A 22,684-nucleotide genomic window follows, 5' to 3' on the forward strand; every position below is an offset into this window, starting at 1 on the left:
ACTTTACCCACCCCGGTGCCCCGCAGCCTCCACCGGCACGGTGCCAGCCCGCCTGGCACCGAGCCAGCGATCGATAGGTGGATGTTGTGCTGATTAGCTCGGCCCGGCTGCGGCAGCGAGAGGCAGTGTGTGAACACGGTTAGGGGGGCGGGGGGGGAGACGGCGGTGGCGGGAGGGAGGTCGCTAGGGGTCCAGAGACCGACACAGAGGTGCTAGGGTTTGCGAACCCCTCCCCCACCCCTTTGCACACCTAGGTCAGATCCCGGTCTCTCTCGGAGCGGGCGGGGGCCCTCTCCCCCACCACCATGCACCGATTTCGGCTGCCATCGTTCATGTTAATTCTGTTGCTCCGGCTGAGGCCTTGGGTGGAGGGCAACACTGCGGGCAGAGCAGACTCCAGTCAGTCCCTTCCCCCATTCGAGGCCACCTTTCAGAAAACGCCTCTTGTAGGTAGGTGCATGTATCAGGGCCTTCACCCCAAACCTTGATCTTTAGCGGGGGCGAGGGTCTGGGGCTCGAAGGAGAGGGTGTAGTCGGCTGAAGGAGAAGCTATGGGCTAGGTCTTCAGGTCCTGGGTTCAAGTTCCATCTTTACAGTCATCCAGGAGGGTGTCTATACGTTGCTATGGAAACCGGCTTACTGCTACCTCCGCCCCTCCCAAGTGAAGCCATAGGCTGAGTAGACTAGGAGCGACTGGTTAGCAGCCCTTGCCCTGGATTGAGAACTGTGGGGGTCTCCCCCGGCTCCCAGCGGCCCCAGACCACCCCTCTTTTCGCGGAACCAGGCGGGCGCGCTCGCTCCCGCGGCTGGGGCTGGCGCGCGGATGCGCGGCTGATAAGAACGCATGTGCGAAAGAGACGCGGGGCCCAGTCAGCTTTCCCCGCACTCAGACGCACGCCCTAAATGTCGGGCGCTCCCACTTGACGCGGACACACGCCCCTGCCGGCCGCCAAGCCCCTTGCAGGTGCAAGGGCGGATGCCTCAGCTACCGCGGGAGCCTGGCTGGGGAGGTGGTGGGGGCTGGGGGAGTCATAAGCTTAGGCCCGCCCAACCACAGGCGCTCAGGCCAAGCCGGCCTTCCCTACACACACTTTGCTCATAGCATGCGCGGGCGGCTGATTCAGTCCCGGGGCGCGTCCCCATGGAAAGCCAGGGCCGAGTCCACTCATGGGGCCGAGACGGGCTGCAGGCGCTGGGAGGTCTTCCCCACGAGAAGCCCTCGAGGCGTGTTCCAGGGCGCGGTTCCAGGAGGCTGGGCAGGCCTGAAAGTTTTGGGGCGTAACCGATCTCCCCTAAACTCAGTAGCGCTAGGCGGCTTAGGGTGGGGCCCTCAATTTGCTGGGCCTGCCCTAGTCTCTCCCAAATAGATGCGAAAACTCCACTCATCTTTACCTCGCCCTATCTCCCTGTTTGAGAGCCTGAGAGTCTCTGCGACCGGGAATCCTGCTCCACACTTTCTGGGGTTGCAAATCTCCCTTTTCTTCTCCAGATTCAACCCTGAAGTTTTGTTCTTTTTCTGTCACCTCCCCCCTTTTTCTTCTTCCCTTTTATTAGTTCCTTCTTTCCTTTATTTTTCATTCATTCAGCACATTGTGAGCTTCCGGCGCGCCTTTCAGTAGGCCAGACGCTAGCTGGGGTCGTCGGGGGATCCCCAGCGGTGACGCAATTGAAAAGGGTGCACTCTGGTTTCCAAATAGCCAATAGAATCCCGGGGCCTGGGCCATGAGGTCATCAGCGGTGATGCCCATTGGTTCAGGTCTGGAAGTGGGGGAGGGGTCCCCATAGCAACCGACGGTGCGTCCGAGTGCAACCTGGAGAGTAATGTTTGCCTGAGCTGCTGTGGCAGCTTGGGATGGGGTGGGGAAGCTGGGGTGGAGCTCAGCTTCCCAGGTCCTGCAGCCCTAGCCCAAGCAAGCTCATCTCTCTTGAGATCCTTTTTCTCTCTCAAAGTAATGGTCAGCACCACTTAACGCAGAAAGATTAGGAAGAGATTGGTTATTGGCGACAGCATTGGGGTACTGGGTGCAGAGCTGCTGCCACCAGGAATGTCAGTACTGAGATCCTGTGTTCATCTGCATATCGTCTGCATCTCATTTGCATTCTCTTCATTTAAGGTCAAATTGGGCAGACATCTCCACATCCCCAGCCCTGTCGCCTGTTTCTGGAATCTATCCCTGAGTGGCTCTGTAATCTGTCCCTCAGTTCTCCACCTTCATACCACACCTCTCCTCGCGTTCTCCAGTGTCTGTTGGGGATGGATGGGGCAAAGCCAGCTACAGAAGAAAGGATAAGGAGTTTGTTCTCCCTCTGGATGTTTGGTGACAGATGGAGAGTGCTGGTCTATACTGCTTGGAGACTAAATTGGCAAAGCCAGTGGTTGGGGGAGGTGCCCCGGCTGCGTGGAGGGTCTCCAGGGCCAAATCACCCACATGCCTGGTGGGGTGCTGGAACTAGGGATGCCTGGTTCCAGCAAGGGGCAGGCCCGCCCACCTGTCTGGTGCCAAGGCAGCTTCCTTCCTCCAATTAAACACTAATGAGGTGTCATTAACCCTTACCTTGCCTGCCAACCCTCTGGTCAAACGCAAATTCGTGGTCTCACACTGAGGGAAAGGGAGGAAAGGAGGGCTTCTGGAGAGCTGAGTGGTGGTGAGGGGACCAAGAGAAAAGAAGGCAGGGTCAGAGGCCTGAGTAGCATGCATGGTTATCCTCTGCAGGCTTCTGAAGGATCCTAGAAATGGATGTCCCACTGTCAGAAGGCATTTATTCTTTTGTTCCTTGATTCAACAATTATTAAGCACCTCACCTACTCCTAAGTAAATACTAGGCTGCATACTAGATGCTGGGGATACACACTTGCATAAGACAATCGCTTCCCTTAAGGGATCTTCAGATTACCCAAGGAGACAGACTCACCAATGAATAATTATAATGCAAAGTGAAAATGCTAATATAGAGCTATATACAAAGTGTTATGGGAACACGGGGAAAACGGGTCGTCAGAGAAGGCTTTGATTTTGAAGGACAAAGTTTATGGCAGAGAGGGGATGTGTAGAATAATGTCTGTGAGTTTGACACAATGTGGGTCTATGTTTGGATGTGTTTTCAGGACTGCTGGTGTCTGCCTTCCCAGAGTGGCATGTTTTGCATCCGTATGTATGTGTGTGAGTGTGTATGTGTGTTGTGTCTGGAATCCCTTCTCCTGAAACACATTGTGGTTTTATTACAGATCAATGTTTGCTGTGAAGCTCTTCAGCAGATTGGCCTGAACCTGCCCAGCCCAGGGGAGGGGAAGTGGAGACTGATGTTGGCTCCTCAGGAAAGGGTGGGCAGGCACCATCTTCACACTGGGGGCCCAGACCCCTGGCTCCCCACGTGGCAGCAGGCTGACCAAGGAAGGCAAAGGGTTGGGTCCCAGGCTTCATAGGGTGTGCCCAGGCTGTAGTCCTCTCTGTCCCTAACTCCTCAGAGGAGACACGGGGGTTACCGCTACCACTACCCAGCAAGATCTCAGGCCCCCTCCCCCAACCTGTTCTTCTTCTGTCTGTGGAGGAGCAGGCCAGCTCAGACCTGTTTGCTGGCTCTCCTACAGGGAGCAGATCCTTTCCAGGGGACACAGAGGGCTGGGGAATGCTGGGGCCTACTGGGTGGCCGCCAGATAGTCCACCCTGGCCCTCCAAGGCTCTCTCCATCCTGGATTCTCCCCACCCACTCTGGGGTGCCACTCTTCCGGTTTTTGCCCAGACACAACCATTTTTACCAAGGAAGGCTTCAACCACTAGGCACAGGGTGGGGGCCAGAGCTCTGGCAGGGAAGACTTGTTGGGGGTAGTGGTTGTGATGCTACTCAGAGACCTCTGCTCCAATCTCTCTGCCTCCTTGCGACCACTGTCTTCCTTTCTTTCTTTTTTAAGAGACAGGGTTTCACTCTGTTGCTCGGGCTGAAGGGCAATGGTGTGATCATTGCTCACGGCAGCCTCAAACTTCTGGACTCAAGTCATCCTCCTGCCTCAGCCTCCCAAAGTGCTAGGATTGATTACACGTGTGAGCCACTGCAAGTGTGAGCCACTGCATGGGCATTGCAGACACTTTCTTTTCTTTTCTTTTCTTTTTTTTTTGAGACAGAGTCTCGCTGTGTTGCTCAGGCTGGAGTGCAGTGGCGCGATCTCGGCTCACTGCAAGCTCTGCCTCCCTGGTTCACGCCATTCTCCTGCCTCAGCCTCTCGAGTAGCTGGGACTACAGGCACGTGCCACCAAGCCCAGCTAATTTTTTGTATTTTTAGTAGAGACAGGGTTTCACCTTGTTAGCCAGGATGGTCTTGATCTCCTGACCTCGTGATCCACCCCCCTCGGCCTCCCAAAGTGTTGGGATTACAGGCGTGAGCCACTGCGCCCAGCCATTGCAGTCACTTTCTAGAAAGCTAAACTTTGGTGAAAGTCTGGATCTAGGAAGACTTTTAAGGCTTAAGGAACGTCTCTGGGGTCTGAGGAGAAGGTCAAGGACCCCTTCTTCCACACTGTCAAGAATAGAGACTTCCTTTTTTGACTGTAACCTCCTCATCTCATTCCATCTAATCTTTTCCTCTCCCTTGCATACTTTCCAAGCCCTAGGTCACATCTCTCACTATGATAGCTATTAGAAAGCTTGGAAATGAGGGAGAACAAATGGAAAAGAGTCTGGGCTGGTCTAGGTGGGCAGGCCTCAGTAGATAACCTCTTAATTATAAGAAACCCTCCATTAATCCAGTGCCTCTGGGATCCTAAACACTGTGCTAAGTGCTTCCCAGGCATTATAGATCTTAATCCTCATAACAACCAGCTCCCTGAGGTGGGGCATTATTATCCCCATTTTACAGATGAGGAAGCTGTCTCAGAGAAGTTAAGTGACTAGCATAGTTAGCAAGTGGTAGAACTGGAATTCGAATCCAAGCCCAGGCTGTTCATTGCTCAGCCAATACTGCCTCCCTCTCAGCTTCTCTCGAAATAGCATTCAGAGGACACACACACAACTCTAGTGTAACACCGCAGAGCTGCCTCCCCACTCCAGGCTTCATGGCTTGCTGGACTCATTAGAGGGCTCAGGGCATGACCAGAATCAGAGGTGATTATACCCCAATGCCACCCACCAAGCCCTGCATCCTAATTTTCTGTGAACTGGACCACATACCAGTGCCCATGTTCCCTGCTGTCAGGCATGTATGCAGTCCCATGTCAACTCATGGATGTTAGAGCATCCTCAGAGCCGTGCCGACACACACACTTGCTGGCACCCAGGTTTCCCAGTTAGGACTGCAGCAACAGCCTGCCTGGGCTGGGGTCACACACATGGGCCCTGTGCAACGTGCAGAACCTGTGAATATTTCATGCCTGGAGCTGGCAGCTGCCTCTCTTGCTCACACGTGTGCCTGATCGTCCCTCTCACACGATCCTTGTTTATTTGTTTAATGAATTATTTATCCATGGCCCCCGCTTCCCTCCTGACCTCCCCCTTCCCCAGGCCCTAGCCTCCATGATTTATTGAACACGGCTCAGTTCTGTGGTTGCCACCTACCGTCCCAGAAGCTGCCTTGGGCCACACAGCCTGAGAGCTCCCTCTGTCCCACACCTGCTCAGCTCCCTGCTTCCTTGGCCCCTGAGGGATGGAGGAGAGTGAGGCATCATGTCAGAGTCCTCCCAGGAGCTGAGCTCAGTGCCCTGGGAGAGATCATGGCAGCCAGCAGTGTGCTAGCAAGCCCAAGGGTCACAGCCTGCAGGTAAGTAGGAGGAGGCCTGAAGCCCTGAAGACAGGACCAGCCCCATGGAGGGAGCTCCAATCTCCACAGAGGCCCTCATCCAACAGAGAGGTAGTTCAGGGTCCAGGCCTTAGACACCAGTTTTTCACACTATAGGTTGTGATCCACTGGGGATGGTAAAGTCAAGAAATCAATTTTATGGGCCTCAACCAGCTTTTTATTTTACTGTTTTTAATTTTAAAACTAGAACAGCCGGGCGCGGTGGCTCAAGCCTGTAATCCCAGCACTTTGGGAGGCCGAGATGGGCAGATCACAAGGTCAGGAGATTGAGACCATCCTGGCTAACACGGTGAAACCCCGTCTCTACTAAAAAAATACGAAAAAACTAGCCGGGCGCGGTGGCGGGTGCCTGTAGTCCCAGCTACTTGGGAGGCTGAGGCAGGAGAATGGTGTGAACCCGGGAGGCGGAGCTTGCAGTGAGCTGAGATCCAGCCACTGCACTCCAGCCTGGGCGACAGAGCGAGACTCCGTCTCAAAAAAAAAACCAAACAAACAAACAAACAAACAAAAAACTAGAACAGAGGAAAATATCATAGTGCATCCTCTGTAGTAAGGGTAAGTATTGTTTCATGAAACTTATTATTTCAGTTGAATATGTGTGTGTCTATGAGTGTGTGTGTATGAGAGTGTGTGTGTGTATGACAGAGTGTGTGTGTGTGTGTGTGTGTTACTGAACTGCAATGCAAAATATAATCCTACTGTGGTGGATCACAGTCAGGAACAATTTGAGTTACAGTTACATGCAAACGTCTAGACCCCATCAATAGAGGCCTGGGTCCTTCCATGACACATGCCACAGAGAGAGGCCTGGGCCTTTAGATTAGGCCCGGGGCATGTGGACAGTGGCTCAGATCTTATACACAGGGACTCAGTCCCTAGAGAAGCCCAGACCTTATGAATAGAGGCCTATAGACAGACATAGGCATTATAGATAGAAGCACATATCCTGTAGACATAATTGCCATATAGGGTGGTATAGTTTATGCATAGCACAAAAGAGCCACCCAAGGGGAAGGGGACATCAGCCCAAGCTCCCTCACTAAGACAGGGAGCCACATAGAGCCACCTCTCACTGAAGGAGGCAGCACCTTTGTTTTTGCACAAAGGCACCACTTGCCAAGAGATGCACCCTAGGGACTGAGCCTGCAAAGAAGGGTCCTTTTTCTAATTCACACAAAGGCCCAAATCAGCTAGCAGCCCTATGGATAGAGGCCCAGGTAGACAAAGCACTAGATCCCACGGACACAGGCCTAGCTAGGCCCTCTAGAGAGTATCTCAACTTCAAAACCAGAGGCTTCAACCCCATAGAGAGAGCTGCTTAAATCCTGTAGAGAGGGCTCCAGATTCTAAGAGAAGGGCTCAGTTATTATTGGAGGGTGGGTGTGGGGGTGCAGATTCTAAAGAGTACCCAGACCCTAAAGAAAAAGGCCCAAATTCTTTTTTTTTTTTTTAGGTGGACAGGAAGTAGAATTTATTGGTGAATATTAAGAGGGGGCAGCACAGTGGAAGCCCTCATGAGTGCAGGGCCTGCCACTTGTCCAGAGCGCCACGATTGGGAACGTACTTGACCCATCTGGGATGAGCCGCTTCTCAGCCACCATGTCTTCAAATTCATTGGCATTGAACTTGGTGAAGCCCCACTTCTTTGAGATGTGGATCTTCTGGCGGCTGGGGAGCTTGAACTTGGCCCTGCACAGGGCCTCAATCACATGCTCCTTGTTCTGCAGCTTGGTGCGGATGGACATAACTTGGCCAATGTGAACCCTGGTCACAGTGCCCTGGGGCTTTCCAATGGCATCTCGCATGCCTGTTTGGAGCCTACACTGGGGTAGTGCAAGGTCAGAAACATGAACATCCATCTGAAAGGACTGTCTCCAAGGTCCCTTAGAGCAACCCATACAACAAACAGGCTGCATCACTACCAGGGAAGCTGCTGTTTACAGCCATTGCACACTGGGCCCCCATGAGGAAAGGAACTCAGTGGGCTTAATTGGCTGCAGGAAAAGGCCCAAATTCTTAAGCAGAACCTAGATTCGATAAACAGGGATATAACTTTTCTAAAATGGAATTTAAAGTCCTAGACCAAACAAGCAAGTTCCTGTTCACTAGCAATAAGGGCAGTGTCTCTGCCAACTGTGGGCCCCTACAGAGAGAAGCTGACCTTGTGGAGCAGGGAATATGATTTGAGTGGAGGGGGCTGGGATTTGTGGCACCTGGAGTAAGCAGGTTAGCATCATTTGGGTGAAAAAAATCTCTCTGGGGATGAGGAGCCTGGAGGGAGGGAGAGCTGTTTGCAAAGTTCCCCACTCCCATCCCAAGGGGCCTAATTTGTTTGCTGGCTCCTGAGAAGGATGAAGAGATCTCCTGGGGTGGAGAGGAGCCCAGAGAAGACAGAGCCTACTCTCACCTGGCAGCAGTCAGACACACAGCCTATTCTGGATAGCACAGCACAGCCCCTACCCCCAGCCTAGCACGTAAGGCTGACTTGTGGTCAAGACCCTATCCTGCCACAGATAAGCAGATGCGGGGCGGGGCGGCGGGGGGCGTTGCCTGCATGTTCCCTTTCCTGAAGGATAGAAGCAAAGTAGCAGCATGCCTGTCTCCCTGGACACAGGTGGGTTGGCTTGCGTTCTGAGAACCCAGTTAGGCCTGGTTCCACCTGGTCTGGGCCTCTCCAAAAGAGAAGAGATAAGGGGCGGATAGCCCTAGGTCTGGTTTCTGAACCCTTTTCCTGAACTTCTACTTCCTAGGAAGAGAGGAGAGCAAGGAACTGTGTGTGTCGGGATGCATATGGATTTGTGTGTGTGTTGTGTGTGGATGGATATAGGTGTGTGCTCAGGTGTCTCTGTGCCTGGGTTTCTCCAGATCTCTAGCAGTCTGGCTATGCCCTTTCCTATATGTGTCTGGAAGGTGTGCCTGTGTGTCCACATGTCGGTGTCAGGCGTCTGTGTCTGAAGAGGCTCTGCCTTTGGGTGACTGTGTCTTTTTTCCTGAATGTGTGTGTGTGATGTGTGTGCTTGGGTGTCACTGTGAGGACAATGAGTGTGGTGAGAGCTGGAACACAAGGTGCTCTGCCCTCTGACTCAGGATCAGCGTCTCTGAGAGTAGGAGTGAGAATGCCTGGGGACACCCCTGGCTGCCCCAGGAGGGGCCCTGCCTAAGTGCCAATAAGGAATCCTCTGTAGGTGTCCAGGGAACCCTGCTTTGCCCCAGCTGACTCTCTCCTTGACCCCCTCCTGCGCCTTGGGTTCTGGACCGCTGAAGGCTCTTACAGCACCTAGTATTGATATTCTGGGGGGCTGAGCTCTTTTACTCTGCCTGCAAGAAAACAAGCCTCATTCTCAGCTGGGGGCTTCAGGTCACCAGCTGTCAGGGCCTTGGTGCCAGCTGAGGACTTCTCCACCACCCTTCTGTGCCCACCTGAGTCCTCATGCACACGGGAAAAGGGGGCATGGACGCAGCAGAGGGCCACAGTGTTCAGAAGGGAAGGGAGTCCAGCCCTACTTACTAAGAGGTCCTGGATCCCCAGCTTCTTCTCAAGTCTGCTTCTTCCCCCCATTCCCAGAGATGAATGGGCTTCCCTGAGGTCCAGATCCTTATCCTGGGTTCCCAAATCCTTCTGGGAAATTCAGCCTGGGGAGCAAAAGGCCCAGGACCAGTTGTAGCAAACTGAACCCAAGAGGGAGAGGCGAGGCATGCTCTGGTCTTTCCGGAGGGGGTAGCACCGTCCCCAGCTCCCACACGTCGCGCGCTCCCGGCCGGAGCGGGATGGGACCTGTCGGGGGCGCGCCAGGGGCGGGGCTTCGGGGGCGCGCCCAGGAGGGCGGAGGGAAGGGCTGGGGGCGTGGCCTAAGGCTGGGGGCCGGCGGTGGCGGCAGCGGGGAGCTGGGAAGCGCAGAAGCCGGGAGCGCGGGGCTCAGTCGGGGGGCGGCGGCGGCGGCGGCTCCGGGGATGGCGGCGGCTCCGCTGCTGCTGCTGCTGCTGCTCGTGCCTGTGCCGCTGCTGCCGCTGCTGGCCCAAGGGCCCGGAGGGGCGCTGGGAAACCGGCATGCGGTGTACTGGAACAGCTCCAACCAGCAGTGAGTCGGGGACCCTGGGAGTCCGCGCGTCCGGTGTCAGTGAGATGGGGAGCCGATGGGCCCGAGAAGTCCTGGGGGATCCCGGGGTGGGAGTCCTGGGAGACCAGAGCTGGGGACTGGGAGGGGACAGAGAAGGGGACGCACTCTGTGGGCGTCTAGGAAACTCGGGGGTGTCTGAAGAGGCTGTTGGGCTATAGTAAGGAGCGCTCGGGCCGTGCGGAGGAGGCTGCTGGAGGGGTCCCCCACCCCATCTTGGCTTCTCCCCGCACCCGCAGCTGGAATAGCATGGCCCTGTCCCGTAGTTCCCCCAGTTGGGCTGGGGTTTGGGGGTAGCGGTGTGCTGGGGATAGGCCGCTGCATTTTGGGGCCCAGGGATGACCTGTTTTTGGCCATGAGGGCTTCCAGGGGTTCTGTCTAGGACTCCTGCTTTTAAAAGTGGGGTCCAGAGCTGAGGCAGGGAGTCCGACCGAGCACCTCCCTAGAAGGAAGGCAAATGGGTTGTCTTGGTTGTGTGGATAAGCCCGGCTGGGGTGAGCTAGGGCTGGGTCGCCGAGTTGGGGGGCCCTAGGAATGCTGCTTGGTTAGGATGGGAACGTGGGGTACCGGCGAGAGGGAAGGAGGCAGAGAGATGTCGGTGTGTTACACACGCACACACACGCCCGGGCTGGGGACGGCGAATGGCTCCAAGTGTGAGCGGGCGTGCGCGGCTGTCAGTGTGCGTGTGTGTCTGAGTGTGTGATTTGTGTGTCTGCGTCGGCGATCGTCTGGGGGTGGGAGCGGGCGGCGGGTCGGAGAAGGGGCTGCGGTCGCTGTCCGCGCGGCAGGCTGCGTCTGGGCTGGGGTGGCTGTTGGCGCCGCCGCGGTCTGGGCGGGTGTCAGGGCGGCCGTGTGGTTTCCCGGGGTGTGTGGCGCGGCGGCCGGGTGCTGGCTGCGGGGCCGGGTCCTCATTCTGCTCAGTCCTTGCTGCCCTTGTCTTCTCCTCCCCGCCAAGCTGCCGTGTGTATCACCCTGGCCACCTTAGTGTGTGTCTGTGTTGGTAGGGGGGGATCCCTGGGGACGCGGGGGTCACTGTCACACCTGCCCGGGCGGTGGCGGCAGCACTGCCTCTGGCTCTCCACCCCAGGGACCGACCAGGGAGCAAATGGCCAGACCCCAGGGGAGGGGACTGGGAGGGCCAGGCGGCCGCGACCCCCCAACCTTTCGGAGGAGGGGCTGCCGCTCGCCGCTCCGCTCTTTGTTGTTTGGGGCTCCGCGCCTCCGTTTGGGGCTCCGCGCCTCCCCCTCTCTCCCTCCTCGCGCCCGGAGTGTCAGACTGGGGGTGGGGATGAGCCAACGACGCCCCCCTCTCGCTTCCCATGGAAACCTCGGGGGTGGGGACGTGGCCCCTCCCCCCCGGAGCGGGACTCCAAGAACTCCGGGGGGCGCTGGGGGCTGACTTTCCAGCTCTATCTAGCTCAGCCCCCTCCCCCAGACTCACACGTCCGCCCCCCACCCCGCTATAGTCTGGCGGGGAGTGAAGAGCTCGCAGGTGAGGGGCCCCGGGTTCCCCGCCACCCTTGGAGCACCTCAGCGTTCTTAGGGGAAGCCAGAGCAGGGGAGGATGCGGGAATAGGTTTGGTGGGGGGAGGTGTTGATCAGGTTCCCCTCCCCCGCATACACCTGGGCGCAGGTGAAAGCTCAGGGAGCGGGTGGGGGAGCCCGGGTTCCGGGAGCCTCCCTTCTGTCCTCTCTACTCCGTGCGGGCCTGAGCCGGCAGAGGTAGGAGGGGGCGCACACCGGGCCAGGAGGCTGCCGCCGCCCCCGCCTCGCTTCCCAGGCCTTTGTTGCCGCTGCGCCCGGGCTCCCCGGCTCCCTCACTGCGGCAGCCGCGGCCCCATAAATCGTGAGAGCGACGTGCTCCGGAGCCGAGAGTGGTGAGGGCCGGGTAGCTGGAGGCGGGGCCGACCGAGCCACGGGCTCCCGCGCCCCCTCCCCCTAGTCACGTGAGCTGGGCTCCTGGCTCCCACCTCCCGTCACGTGCGGAGGGTCTCTGCCCCTTGGGGTCACGTGGGGAGGGTCTTGCGACCCCGCCTCCTTGGGGTCACGTGGGAGGGTGCTGGTGGGACACGTGCATCGGCCTCCTTTGACAGACCTGGGGACAGTGCCCTGCACACCGGCCACGACCTAGCCCTCTGCCCCCCACTCAGTACTTCTGTTTAGTCCCGTGGAATAGGAGAGACCTGTTTCCAATCTGGCCCAGAAACTAGGGGTGGGGGGACTGTACTGGAGGGATGCATTAGAGTGTGAGGTCGAGAAGTCCCCTAAGCCCGGAATCGAACTTGGTGAGGCGGGTTGGCACGGCCGATGGCCAAATATATGCCCCCTGGCCTGTGTTTCATTTCTTTGCAGAGCTGAGCAAGGATGTTGGTATTCGCCCCTGTCTCAAGGAGCCTCAGGAACATCTTTCTATATAGCTGTCTCTCTACTTATCTCTGAAACGCTTCTGTTGCTGATCTCTGTTTCATTCATACATTCATTCAACAAATATTTATTGAGGCTCTACTACGTCCCTGATGGTCTTTCTCTGTGTTTTCTCCCAGTCTCTGAGTCTCAGCCCTGCACCCTTCCCTGTCTCTGCTTCTCTCCTTTGCGTCTCTGTCTCCGTCTCCGCTGTCTGTGGGCCTCTCTGGCCTGCCTGTCTCTCCTGTTCTCCAAGACTCTCGGTTCTCGTTCTCTTCCCTGCCTCTCTCGGTTTCTGGCTTCTCTCTCGCGCCGTGTCTCCCTTCCTTTCCCCTTTTAGTGAATCCGGCCTCTGCTAACCTCCCCTCTCGGTGTGTGTCTCCGCCTCACTCCGTCTCTGTGTCTCGCTTTCGGCGGGTCTCTCGCTCCTCTCCGCCGCTGCAGATCAATAAACCTTCGCCGCCGCCGCCGCCGCTGTCGCAGGGAGGAGGGGCGGAGGTGTCGGGCGCGCTGATTCTCCCCTACCCCACGCGGCCCAGGGAAGCCTTGCGCCCAGACCCGGGCTGACCAGACTGGGACGGGCGGGGCGCCGAAGCCCAGGGCGCCTGAGGGGCGCAGGGGTGTCAGCGTGCAACCGCCGCCCCCGGAGCGTTCCAGCCACCACCGCCACCACCCTCAAAGCCCGGGCGCGCGGACCCCACGCCGCGCACACGTGGTCCGGCCTCGCCTGCTGGAGCGGGCGGCGCGCAGTCTCGGGGACGCGCGCTAGAGGGAAGAGGAACCCGGGTCTACGTTCTTCCTCCATCCCTTTAACTCTGCAGCCCGGCATCTAAGGCCGGGGCCGCGGGTGGGGGATGGCGAGAATTTGACAAGTTCAGGGCCCCCTGGGATCCCTTCCCTACTCTCTGGTCTTGTTAGACACCCTGTTTACTGCCCTAATTGCTCCGGGCTAGGGGAGAAGTTTGCTCCTTCCCCGCTCCGCCCCCATGCCCCCTCCGCGGACACTCCAGGTTAAGTGAGGCCAGGCGCGTCCCGGCAGGGCACTGAAAGAGACAGAGAGGTGTCGGGATGCGCCTCAGAAGCGGTGAGAGCCGGGAGAGACCGAAATAACGGGGTACCCCCTCCAAATGGGGTGTGTCGGCATTCGCCTTTCTGCAAGAGAGGCGAGAGGCTATAGGGGATGAAGTGGAATAAGAAGAGAGAACAGTACGAAGGGGCAGAGCACAGCCCGGTCCCCAGGTCCCAGGCCACCCCCACCCTTCCGCAGGAGATGCGGCCCTGGAGGCGGGGTTAGCTGCGGAGCTTCGCAGGGGCCCAGCGGCACTTCTCTCTCCGCACTACCAGGGAGAGGGAGGGAGGATGACAGATTCAATTAAAGTGCCCAAGCCATGCAGACACGTTGGGTCTCCAAAGAGTTGTGACTGGGAATTCCTTGGCTCCCACCCCGTTTGTCCTCGTGCCCTCTGTGTACCAACTGGGCCCAGCCACCCCACCGGCAGGTCTTTCTCTCACATACCCAGCCTTGGGGGGGGCATTTCAGGGGCTGTTCCTGCCACACAGCGCAGGAGTACTTAACAGATAGCTTCCCTTCACCTGTGGTCGCCCTGCAATCTTTTTTAAAAGACTAGTCCTGCCCTGTTGAGGAAATGGAATTACCTGTAGGAATACCTTGGGTGTTGGCTTCCTCCCTGCTGGAATGGGGTGTGTTGTAGGGGGAACTGGGCGGTACAGCAGGGAGGGGCTGCTTCAGAGTGGGACTGGAAACATGGGTGAGGCTCAGAGACAGAGATCCCAGTGTGGCTGTGCAGCTGCTCCAGACCTGGCACCCTCACCGCTGGCGGCCCCCTCCCCAAGGCCTGAGGGGAGGAACAGACTATGGGGTTGGCAATGGACAGGCAAGCCTAGGATGGCAGCTTGGAGCCAGGCCTGGTCTAACCCGTTTTCCTGCTCCCAGTGCCCCAGGCCGAGACTCCTGCCCACCTGAGTGCCAGGGCAAGGGAGGGGCCTGAGTGACCCATTACTCCCATGGGAACGGAGTGGGGCTGATGGCATTCCTGATGACCCAAGGAGGCTGTGCCAATTCTTACTGGGGTACCTAAACATCAGCTGTCTGCCTGCCTCACTGCCAGGCTTGGAATGGGTTGCTGGTGGAGGGGACAGCACAGGCAAAGCCAAGGAAGTGGGGTCAGCGAGGAGGGACCTTCAAGGCCCCACCGCATGCAGAAGCCTCCACGCTCATTTCTTTAATGCATCTAATTACTGTTTGGGGAACTGGGTGGTGCCTGGTGACACGGGGAGCCAGTCTCTCCCCTCAGGGAGCTCACAGGGACTAGGGACCCCGTGATTTGACATTTTGCCAAGGACCCCATGCCTTCCTGTGTCCACCACTCTCCTGGCACTGCCAAGATATGTGTATTCTTACCCTAAAGAAATTAGGGAAAACCCCTGCCCCCTCTCCATTCAGAGGTTTCTCCATCCCCACACCGCTCAGTACCGCCATCGAGGATGTTAAGACCAACACTTTGATGGTGACTAGCAAGGCAGGTGGGGATTACAAGGGACCCAGCATCTGCTTCTGTGTCCCAAAGAGGGATCAGGGAAATAAGAGGCACAGCCATCTTGTCTAGGCCCTGTGCCCACTGCTCTGCCCAGCATCATTAAGGGGGGCCTTTGTGCCAGGTTGAGGAAGGAGGTGCACATTGCACAATGAGACAGAAGTTTGGGCTGGTTGGCATGATGCCACGTGGAGTCTTGGTGCTGAGTCCCTTAGCGCCCTCATGTGTTTAAAGTTCCTGGGAGCCTAATTGTCCTTGGCCTCAGGGTGGGGTCTCTGTCACGGGACTCTGTCAAGGTACAGAAGTCAGTGATACTGTAGTATGGGGAGGGCAGGGAGAGACCCCCAGATTGGTGGGGTCAACCAATACTGGCATGCGGGCCAGCACACATACAGCCCAGCTTTTCTGTGTGTCTGCCTCCTATGAGTGGGCGGTGGACATATTTGTGTGTGTGCCATAGAACTTATGCATGTATATGCATGAAGCCACCATACGTGCGTCTGTAAGGGCAGGTCCTGTTGGACTGGCCCCGGGGGTGGACTGGCAGCCGCAGGGAAGCATGGTGGGAGAAGCGATTGAGGGTGTGTGTGTCCCTCGGAAGGGATCCCTCCCACGTTCACCCTTGGCTTCCATCCCTCCCATCCCTCCTCCCGGCTGCTGAATTATGGGGGATGGACGGAGGAAATCCGGGCCTGGGTCTGGGAGTCGCTGGGGCCTGCGCCGTTTCTGTGGCAACCAAAGCGTACGCTCCCTTCTTCCCTCCGCCCCTCTCCCTCGCCTCCTTTTCTTTGGAGGCAGGCCGGGCTTCCCTGCGCCTTTGCTACCCTCTGGTGGCCAACAGGAGAAGGACAGACCAAGAAGGAGGGCACGGAAGGAGAGTTAGGGGAGCGGCGGCACTAGGGCCCCGGGGGCAGAGACAGGGCTGAGCCGCGAGGAAGCTCGGAGGAAAAGTCAGGAGGCTACCTGGACCCTGGGGAGGGGCTGCGGAGCGGTCAGATGGAAAGCGGCTTTGCTCTGGGGTTTCTTCTCTCTGAGCCGCTTCCTCTTCCCCACAGCCTGCGGCGAGAGGGCTACACCGTGCAGGTGAATGTGAACGACTATCTGGATATTTACTGCCCGCACTATAACAGCTCGGGGGTGGGCCCCGGGGCGGGTCCGGGGCCCGGAGGCGGGGCAGAGCAGTACGTGCTGTACATGGTGAGCCGCAACGGCTACCGCACCTGCAACGCCAGCCAGGGCTTCAAGCGCTGGGAGTGCAACCGGCCGCACGCCCCGCACAGCCCCATCAAGTTCTCGGAGAAGTTCCAGCGCTACAGCGCCTTCTCGCTAGGTTACGAGTTCCACGCCGGCCACGAGTACTACTACATCTGTGAGTGACGGCGGCCGGGCGGGCAGGTCTGAACGCGAGAGTCTGAGTGACAGCCGGGGGGTGGAGCCCCGAGGCTCCGGGGCGGGGCCGGCTCGGCGGGCTCCAGGTCTCGCGGCTGAGAGACCCGGGAGAAGGCGTGGGCACGGGGCGCCTCAGGGGTTCAGCTTAGACGAGGTCGTGGGGCCAAGAGAGGAGTTTGGTGACAGTCCCAAGTTTGGGCTGCGGAGAATCGCTGTTTCTGTGAGGGACATTCCGGGGTTGGAACATCAGGGATCCCAGTTTCTTAAGGAATGGGATCAAAGGGGCTTCTGGGGCCGACGGCAGAGGTACAGTGACCTGTGTCCAAAGGGTAGGGGAGCTCCTGAAGGAGACCGCCCGACGGGGAGTTTGAAGGGGGTGAGAAATAGAGCCGTCGAGGGAGGGCACAGGGCACGAATTGGGCGAAAGTGACTCGTGCCCTGTCTCCTCCCCAGCCACGCCCACTCACAACCTGCATTGGAAGTGTCTGAGGATGAAGGTGTTCGTCTGCTGCGCCTCCAGTGAGTAGACTCGGCTCCGAGCCGCGCCCCCATCCTCAGCTCTCTGCTTTGGGGCTCCCCTGGCTTCCTGGGGGTGGGGGTGGAGGGCACAGGTGAGGGGGGCTTGCTCCCCAGCCGTAGCAAGGGGAGGGAATCCTGGCCCTGACTCTCCCCTCCTCTCTCCCCACCCGCACCCCACCCCGCAGCATCGCACTCCGGGGAGAAGCCGGTCCCCACTCTCCCCCAGTTCACCATGGGCCCCAATGTGAAGATCAACGTGCTGGGTGAGTCTGCGCAGCGCCCTCTGGTGGCCACTGCTGGAACCGCAGCCCCCCACCCCGGTGCCTGCTCACCTCGCATGCCTTTCCCGGGGGCACTGATCCTTCCTACCCCGTGGGTGATCACGTCCCTGGCTCCACTGCTGCTGCCGCTGCCGCGTGCCCCTGCCCTGGCGCGCAACCCAGCCCTCACCAGTCTGTCTATTCCTCTGTCCACAGAAGACTTTGAGGGAGAGAACCCTCAGGTGCCCAAGCTTGAGAAGAGCATCAGCGGGACCAGCCCCAAACGGGAACACCTGCCCCTGGCCGTGGGCATCGCCTTCTTCCTCATGACGTTCTTGGCCTCCTAGCTCTGCCCCCTCCCCTGGCGGGGAGAGATGGGGCGGGGCTTGGAAGGACCAGGGAGCCGTTGGCCTCTCCAAGGGAAGCCTAGTAATGGGGCCTAGACCCCTCCTCCAGTGGCTAGAAGTGGGGCCTGCACCATACATCTGTGCCCGCCCCCTCTACCCCTTACCCCCAGGTAGGGCACTGTAGTGGACCAAGCACAGGGACAGCCATGGGTCCCAGGTGGCCTTGTGGCTCTGGTAATGTTTGGTACCAAACTTGGAGGCCAAAAAGGGCAGTGCTCAGGACTCCGTGGCCCCTGGTACCTTTCCCTGACTCCTGGTGCCCTCTCCCTTTGTCCCCCCAGAGAGACATATGCCCCCAGAGAGAGAAAATCGAAGCATGGGAGGCACCCCCATTGCTCTCCTCCAGGGGCAGAACATGGGGAGGGGACTAGATGGGCAAGGGGCAGCACTGCCTGCTGCCTCCTTCCCCTGTTTACAGCAATAAGCACGTCCTCCTCCCCCACTCCCACTTCCAGGATTGTGGTTTGGATTGAAACCAAGTTTACAAGTAGTCACCCCTGGGGGGGCGGGCAGTGGACAAGGATGGCAAGGGGTGGGCATTGGGGTGTCAGGCAGGCATGTACAGACTCTATATCTCTATATATAATGTACAGACAGACAGAGTCCCTTCCCTCCTTAACCCCCTGACCTTTCTTGACTTCCCCTTCCAGCTTCAGACCCCTTCCCCACCAGGCTAGGCCCCCCACACCTGGGGGACCCCCTGGCCCCTCTTTTGTCTTCTGTGAAGACAGGACCTATGCAACGCACAGACACTTTTGGAGACCGTAAAACAACAGCGCCCCCTCCCTTCCAGCCCTGAGCCGGGAACCATCTCCCAGGACCTTGCCCTGCTCACCCTATGTGGTCCCACCCATCCTCCTGGGCCTTTTTCAAGTGCTTTGGCTGTGACTTTCATACTCTGCTCTTAGTCTAAAAAAAATAAACTGGAGATAAAAATAACTGAGTGTGTGTGATTTCAAGGGGCCATCACCCTTCTGTTACACTGGTTAAACCCCACAGGTCACAGGGCCTGGGTAGGAAAGGGAATTCTGGGGCCAAAGAGTCACAACAAGGTGTTCAGACCTTGTTCTGGGGCTCATCTTCTTTACAAAGGCAACGCTGCATGGAAAGAGTAACAGGGGCCTCCCGGCAGGGCCTGGTTGACTTTGGGCAAATCACTCAACCTCTCTGATTCTCAGGTATCCCACCAGAAAAACTGGTTGTGGTATCACTCTGTCAGGGTTGGTGTAGGGATTAAATGACGTAAGGAGTTAAAGGCTCCATCAATTATGGTTTCCACCTTTTCTTCCACTTCCATTCTGTAGTTGAGGTTCTTGACTGGGTCTATGGATTTCAGGGGATTTGAGAACCTAGACAAAAAAAAATCTATCTTTATTTTCACTCGCCTCTAACTAAAATTTAACATTCTCTTGTGTGCTTGGGCAGGAAGCCATAGTAGTATTAATAGTACCTGTGACTTTGTAACCAGAAATCGCAGATGCTTTCAGGCTGCATTATAGTTGTTGAAGATGTCTCAAAATACCATTTACACTCATCAGTACTTTGAAATGATCAGAGTTGTTAGACCTTCCTCATTTTTAATGTGTTAATAGAAAGCATATATATTACCATATCAATAAATGTAGATGTTTTGATAACGTTCAATATAATCAGCTTCCTTTATAACCCTTTGTAATTTTACTCATTTCAAACATTATGCCCAAGGGGCTGTGAGTTTGCTGGGGCTGGAGCTGCTCATAACTACACCACCCTGCATCGCTCAGGAGGGCAGAGGGGAAAGAAGGCAAAAGACAGGAGAATAGCCACTTCCCGGGGGCCCCAGGGCGAGGTCAGGGTTTACAGGCCAGTGCAGCATAAGGGAGTGCAGACAGGGGCTGAAATGTACCTGCAACTTCACTTGCTGAGCCAGTTTCTGGCCCAGGGAGGAGACACCTTATTTCCAAGCTGTGCACTCATGGGACTCCATCCCACCCAGGCTCTCTAATTGGCACTGTGTGGGCAGGCCGGATCCTGTGTGCCCCTGCAGCTCTTGCCAGCTGCTTTGTGAGAGTGAGCCCTTGGTGGCAGGGACTGTGTTTTCTCCTCCTCTCTCCCCATGAAACATGGAAAATGGAATCTCAGCTGGACTCTGGAGAGTGGGTGGGTTTCCCTGTAGCGGAACAGGGAGGAGTGTGGGGTGGGAGAGCAGGTGGGGAAAGAACTGGGGGCAGCCACTAGACCAGTCTGAGACTCCCTGCGTACTGATAGACAGGAAAGGTGGGCCTATCCATCTAATCGTCCATGCATTTAATCCACATTTATCGAGCACCTGCCAAGTGCCAGGCTCTATCCTGGGTATTGGAGACACAAGATATAGCCTCTACCCCAGAATAAACTCATACTTTAGTATGTGTTGATGTATGAGCAGAAATCGGTAACACACACATACAAAACTGACAACCAGCTCTTTCGTGGGTAAATGCCTGGGGGCTGTGGGAATGCCAAGAAAAAGCACACATTTGCCTAGGGACAAAGGGAAGAGGCTTCAGGGAGGAAGAGATACACAGAGCTGGGGCTGGGTCCTGTTGGGGAGAATCTCGAGGGCCTTGAAGCATGCAGACTGAGGACTTGTCTCATGAGGGAGCCCATAGCAGTGGGCCCGGGCTGCAGGCTTGCTTCAATCCCCAGACCAGGCAGGATAGGGGCTGGCCAGCTGGGCTCAGGGAGGGCCCTGTGGATTCAAAACTTCAGGAATGGTAAGACTGAAAGGGCCAAGCGCTTTGGGCAGTAACTAGAATAAGCCAACTTCCATTTACTGAGCACCTCCTATGTGCCGAGTGATGTGCCTTTGTAAGCCTCACTATTCCAATAACACAGATGAGGATCTAAGACTAGGGTCACACAGCCTGGCTAATTATAGGACTGGCATTCAAAGTGGGTCTAATAGGAGGCTGAGGTTGGGAGGACCACTTGACCTCAGGAGTTTAATGCTAGCCCAGGTAATAGAGCAAGACCCCATCTTTTATTTTTATTTTTATTTTTATTTTTTTGAGACGGAGTCTCACTCTGCCGCCCAGGCTGGAGTGCAGTGGCGCCATCTTGGCTCACTACAACCTCCACTTCCTGAGTTCAAGTGATTCTCCTGCCTCAGCCTCCCGAGTAGCTGGGATTACAGGTGCATGCCACCAAGCCTGGCTAATTTTTGTATTTTCAGTAGAGACGGGGTTTCGCCATGTTGGCCAGGCTGTTCTTGAACTCCTGACCTCAGGTGATCTGCCTACCTCAGCCTCCCAAAGTGCTGGGATTACAGGTGTAAGCCACTGTGCCCAGTCGACCCTATCTTTAAAAAAACAAAAACAAAAACAAAACGAATGGCCAAGCACAGTGGCTCAGGCCTCTAATCCCAGCACTTTGGGAGGCTAAGGTAGGAGGATCACTTGAGCCCAGGAGTTCGAGACCAGCCTGGGCAACATAGGAAGACTCCATCTCTACAAAAAATTTTAAAAATCCAGGTGTGGTGACAAACCTATAGTCCCAGCTACTGGGAAGACTGAGGCGAGAGGATCGCTTGAGCCCAGGAGTTCAAGACCAGCCAGGGCAACATAGTGAGACCCTGTTTCTACCAAAAAAAAAAAAAGCTAGGCGTGATGGTATACACCTGTAGTTCTAGCTACTCTGGAGGCTGAGACGGGAGAATTGCTTGAGCCCAGGAGGTCCAGGCTGCAATGTGCTATGATCAAACCACTGCACTCCAGCCTGGGCGACAGAGCAAGAGCAAGAACTGACTTTTTTTTTTTTTTTTTTTTTTTTTTTTTTTTTGAGACGGAGTCTCGCTCTGTAGCCCAGGCTGGAGTGCAGTGGCCGGATCTCAGCTCACTGCAAGCTCCGCCTCCCGGGTTTACGCCATTCTCCTGCCTCAGCCTCCCGAGTAGCTGGGACTACAGGCGCCCGCCACCTCGCCCGGCTAGTTTTTTGTATTTTTTTAGTAGAGACGGGGTTTCACCGGGTTAGCCAGGATGGTCTCGATCTCCTGACCTCGTGATCCGCCCGTCTCGGCCTCCCAAAGTGCTGGGATTACAGGCTTGAGCCACCGCGCCCGGCCTTTTTTTTTTTTTTTTTTTTTTTTGAGGTGGAGTTTCACTCTTGTTGGCCAGGCTGGAGTGCAATGGTATCATCTCAGCTCACTGCAACCTCCACCTCCCGGGTTCAAGTGATTCTCCTGCCTCAGCCTCCCGAGTAGCTGGGATTACAGGCATGAGTCACCACACCCAGCTAATTTTGTATTTTTAGTAGAGACAGGGTTTCTCCATGTTGGTCAGGCTGGTCTTGAACTCCCAACCTCAGGTGATCCGCCCGCCTTGGCCTCCCAAAGTGCTAGGATTACACGCTAGAGCCACTGCTCCTGGCTGACCCTGTCTTTTAAATAAATAAATAAGTAAATTGGCCAGGCACTGTGGCTCACACTTGTTTTTGTTTTTGTTTTTGAGACGGAGTCTCGCTCTGTCGCCCAGGCTGGAGTGCAGTGGCCGGATCTCGGCTCACTGCAAGCTCCGCCTCCCGGGTTCATGCCATTCTCCTGCCTCAGCCTCCCGAGTAGCTGGGACCACAGGCGCCCGCCACCTCGCCCGGCTAGTTTTTTGTATTTTTTAGTAGAGACAGGGTTTCACCGTGTTAGCCAGGATGGTCTTGATCTCCTGACCTCGTGATCCGCCTGTCTCAGCCTCCCAAAGTGCTGGGATTACAGGCTTGAGCCACCATGCCCGGCCTGTGGCTCACACTTGTAATCCCAGCACTTGGGAGGCCAAGGTAGGCAGATCATTTGAGGTCAGGAGTTTGAGACTAGCCTGGCCAACATGGCAAAACCCAGTCTCTACTAAATATACAAAAATTTAGCCAGGCGTGTGGTGCATGTCTATAATCCCAATTACTCAGGAGGCTGAGGCAGGAGAATCGCTTGAACCTGGGAGGTGGAGGTTGCAGTTGGTCGAGATCGAGCCACTGCACTCCAGCCTGGGCGACAGAACAAGACTCCATCTCTCAAAAATAACTAACTAAATAAATAATAAATAAATGAAATCAGTTTTAAAAGCTGCGGAACCCTGCTGAGGATTTTCCCCTCCAGCGAGGCTTTCAATCCCAGAGCATGAAAGGGAAACTGGGGAGAGAGGTCTGCAATTACATGGCCAGACACCAATGACCCTGAGCCTGTCTGGTACGGGGCCCTACTTTGTTTGTTTTTTTTTTTTTTTTTTTGAGACAGAGTCTCGCT

The 22,684-nt window shown here is 56.5% G+C and overlaps 2 protein-coding genes, 1 non-coding gene and 1 pseudogene across 4 annotated transcripts in view; 2 read left to right on the forward strand and 2 right to left on the reverse strand.

The window, feature by feature from the left end:
• Positions 1–7,247: 7,247 nt before the first annotated feature.
• Positions 7,248–7,647, reverse strand: LOC126952883 (60S ribosomal protein L10-like; annotated as a pseudogene).
• Positions 7,648–7,654: 7 nt separating this feature from the next.
• Positions 7,655–7,788, reverse strand: LOC126945122 (small nucleolar RNA SNORA70). Its single transcript, XR_007722304.1, has one exon. It is a non-coding gene; the product is annotated as a small nucleolar RNA SNORA70 (small nucleolar RNA).
• Positions 7,789–9,627: 1,839 nt separating this feature from the next.
• EFNA3 (ephrin A3) lies at positions 9,628–18,375 on the forward strand. Of its 2 annotated transcripts, XM_050755331.1 has the most exons (5): positions 9,628–9,867; positions 15,917–16,230; positions 16,704–16,769; positions 16,955–17,032; positions 17,246–18,375. In XM_050755331.1, exons 1-5 carry the CDS (start codon positions 9,740–9,742, stop codon positions 17,374–17,376), a joined length of 717 nt encoding a protein of 238 aa, XP_050611288.1. In that variant the 5' UTR covers positions 9,628–9,739; the 3' UTR covers positions 17,377–18,375. The 2 variants fall into 2 exon arrangements, with proteins under 2 accessions (XP_050611288.1, XP_050611289.1); XM_050755332.1 differs by lacking the exon at positions 16,955–17,032 and having other exon boundaries at positions 9,674–9,867.
• The window catches only part of SLC50A1 (solute carrier family 50 member 1), a 54,729-nt gene continuing 48,419 nt past the window's right edge, over positions 16,375–22,684 (forward strand). The window contains exon 1 of the mRNA XM_050755337.1: positions 16,375–16,378. The gene's annotated coding sequence lies outside the window, so the exon portion shown is untranslated. The remainder of the gene's footprint in view (positions 16,379–22,684) is intronic.

Source organism: Macaca thibetana, chromosome 1 (assembly GCF_024542745.1).
Source record: "Macaca thibetana thibetana isolate TM-01 chromosome 1, ASM2454274v1, whole genome shotgun sequence".
NCBI lineage: Eukaryota > Metazoa > Chordata > Mammalia > Primates > Cercopithecidae > Macaca > Macaca thibetana.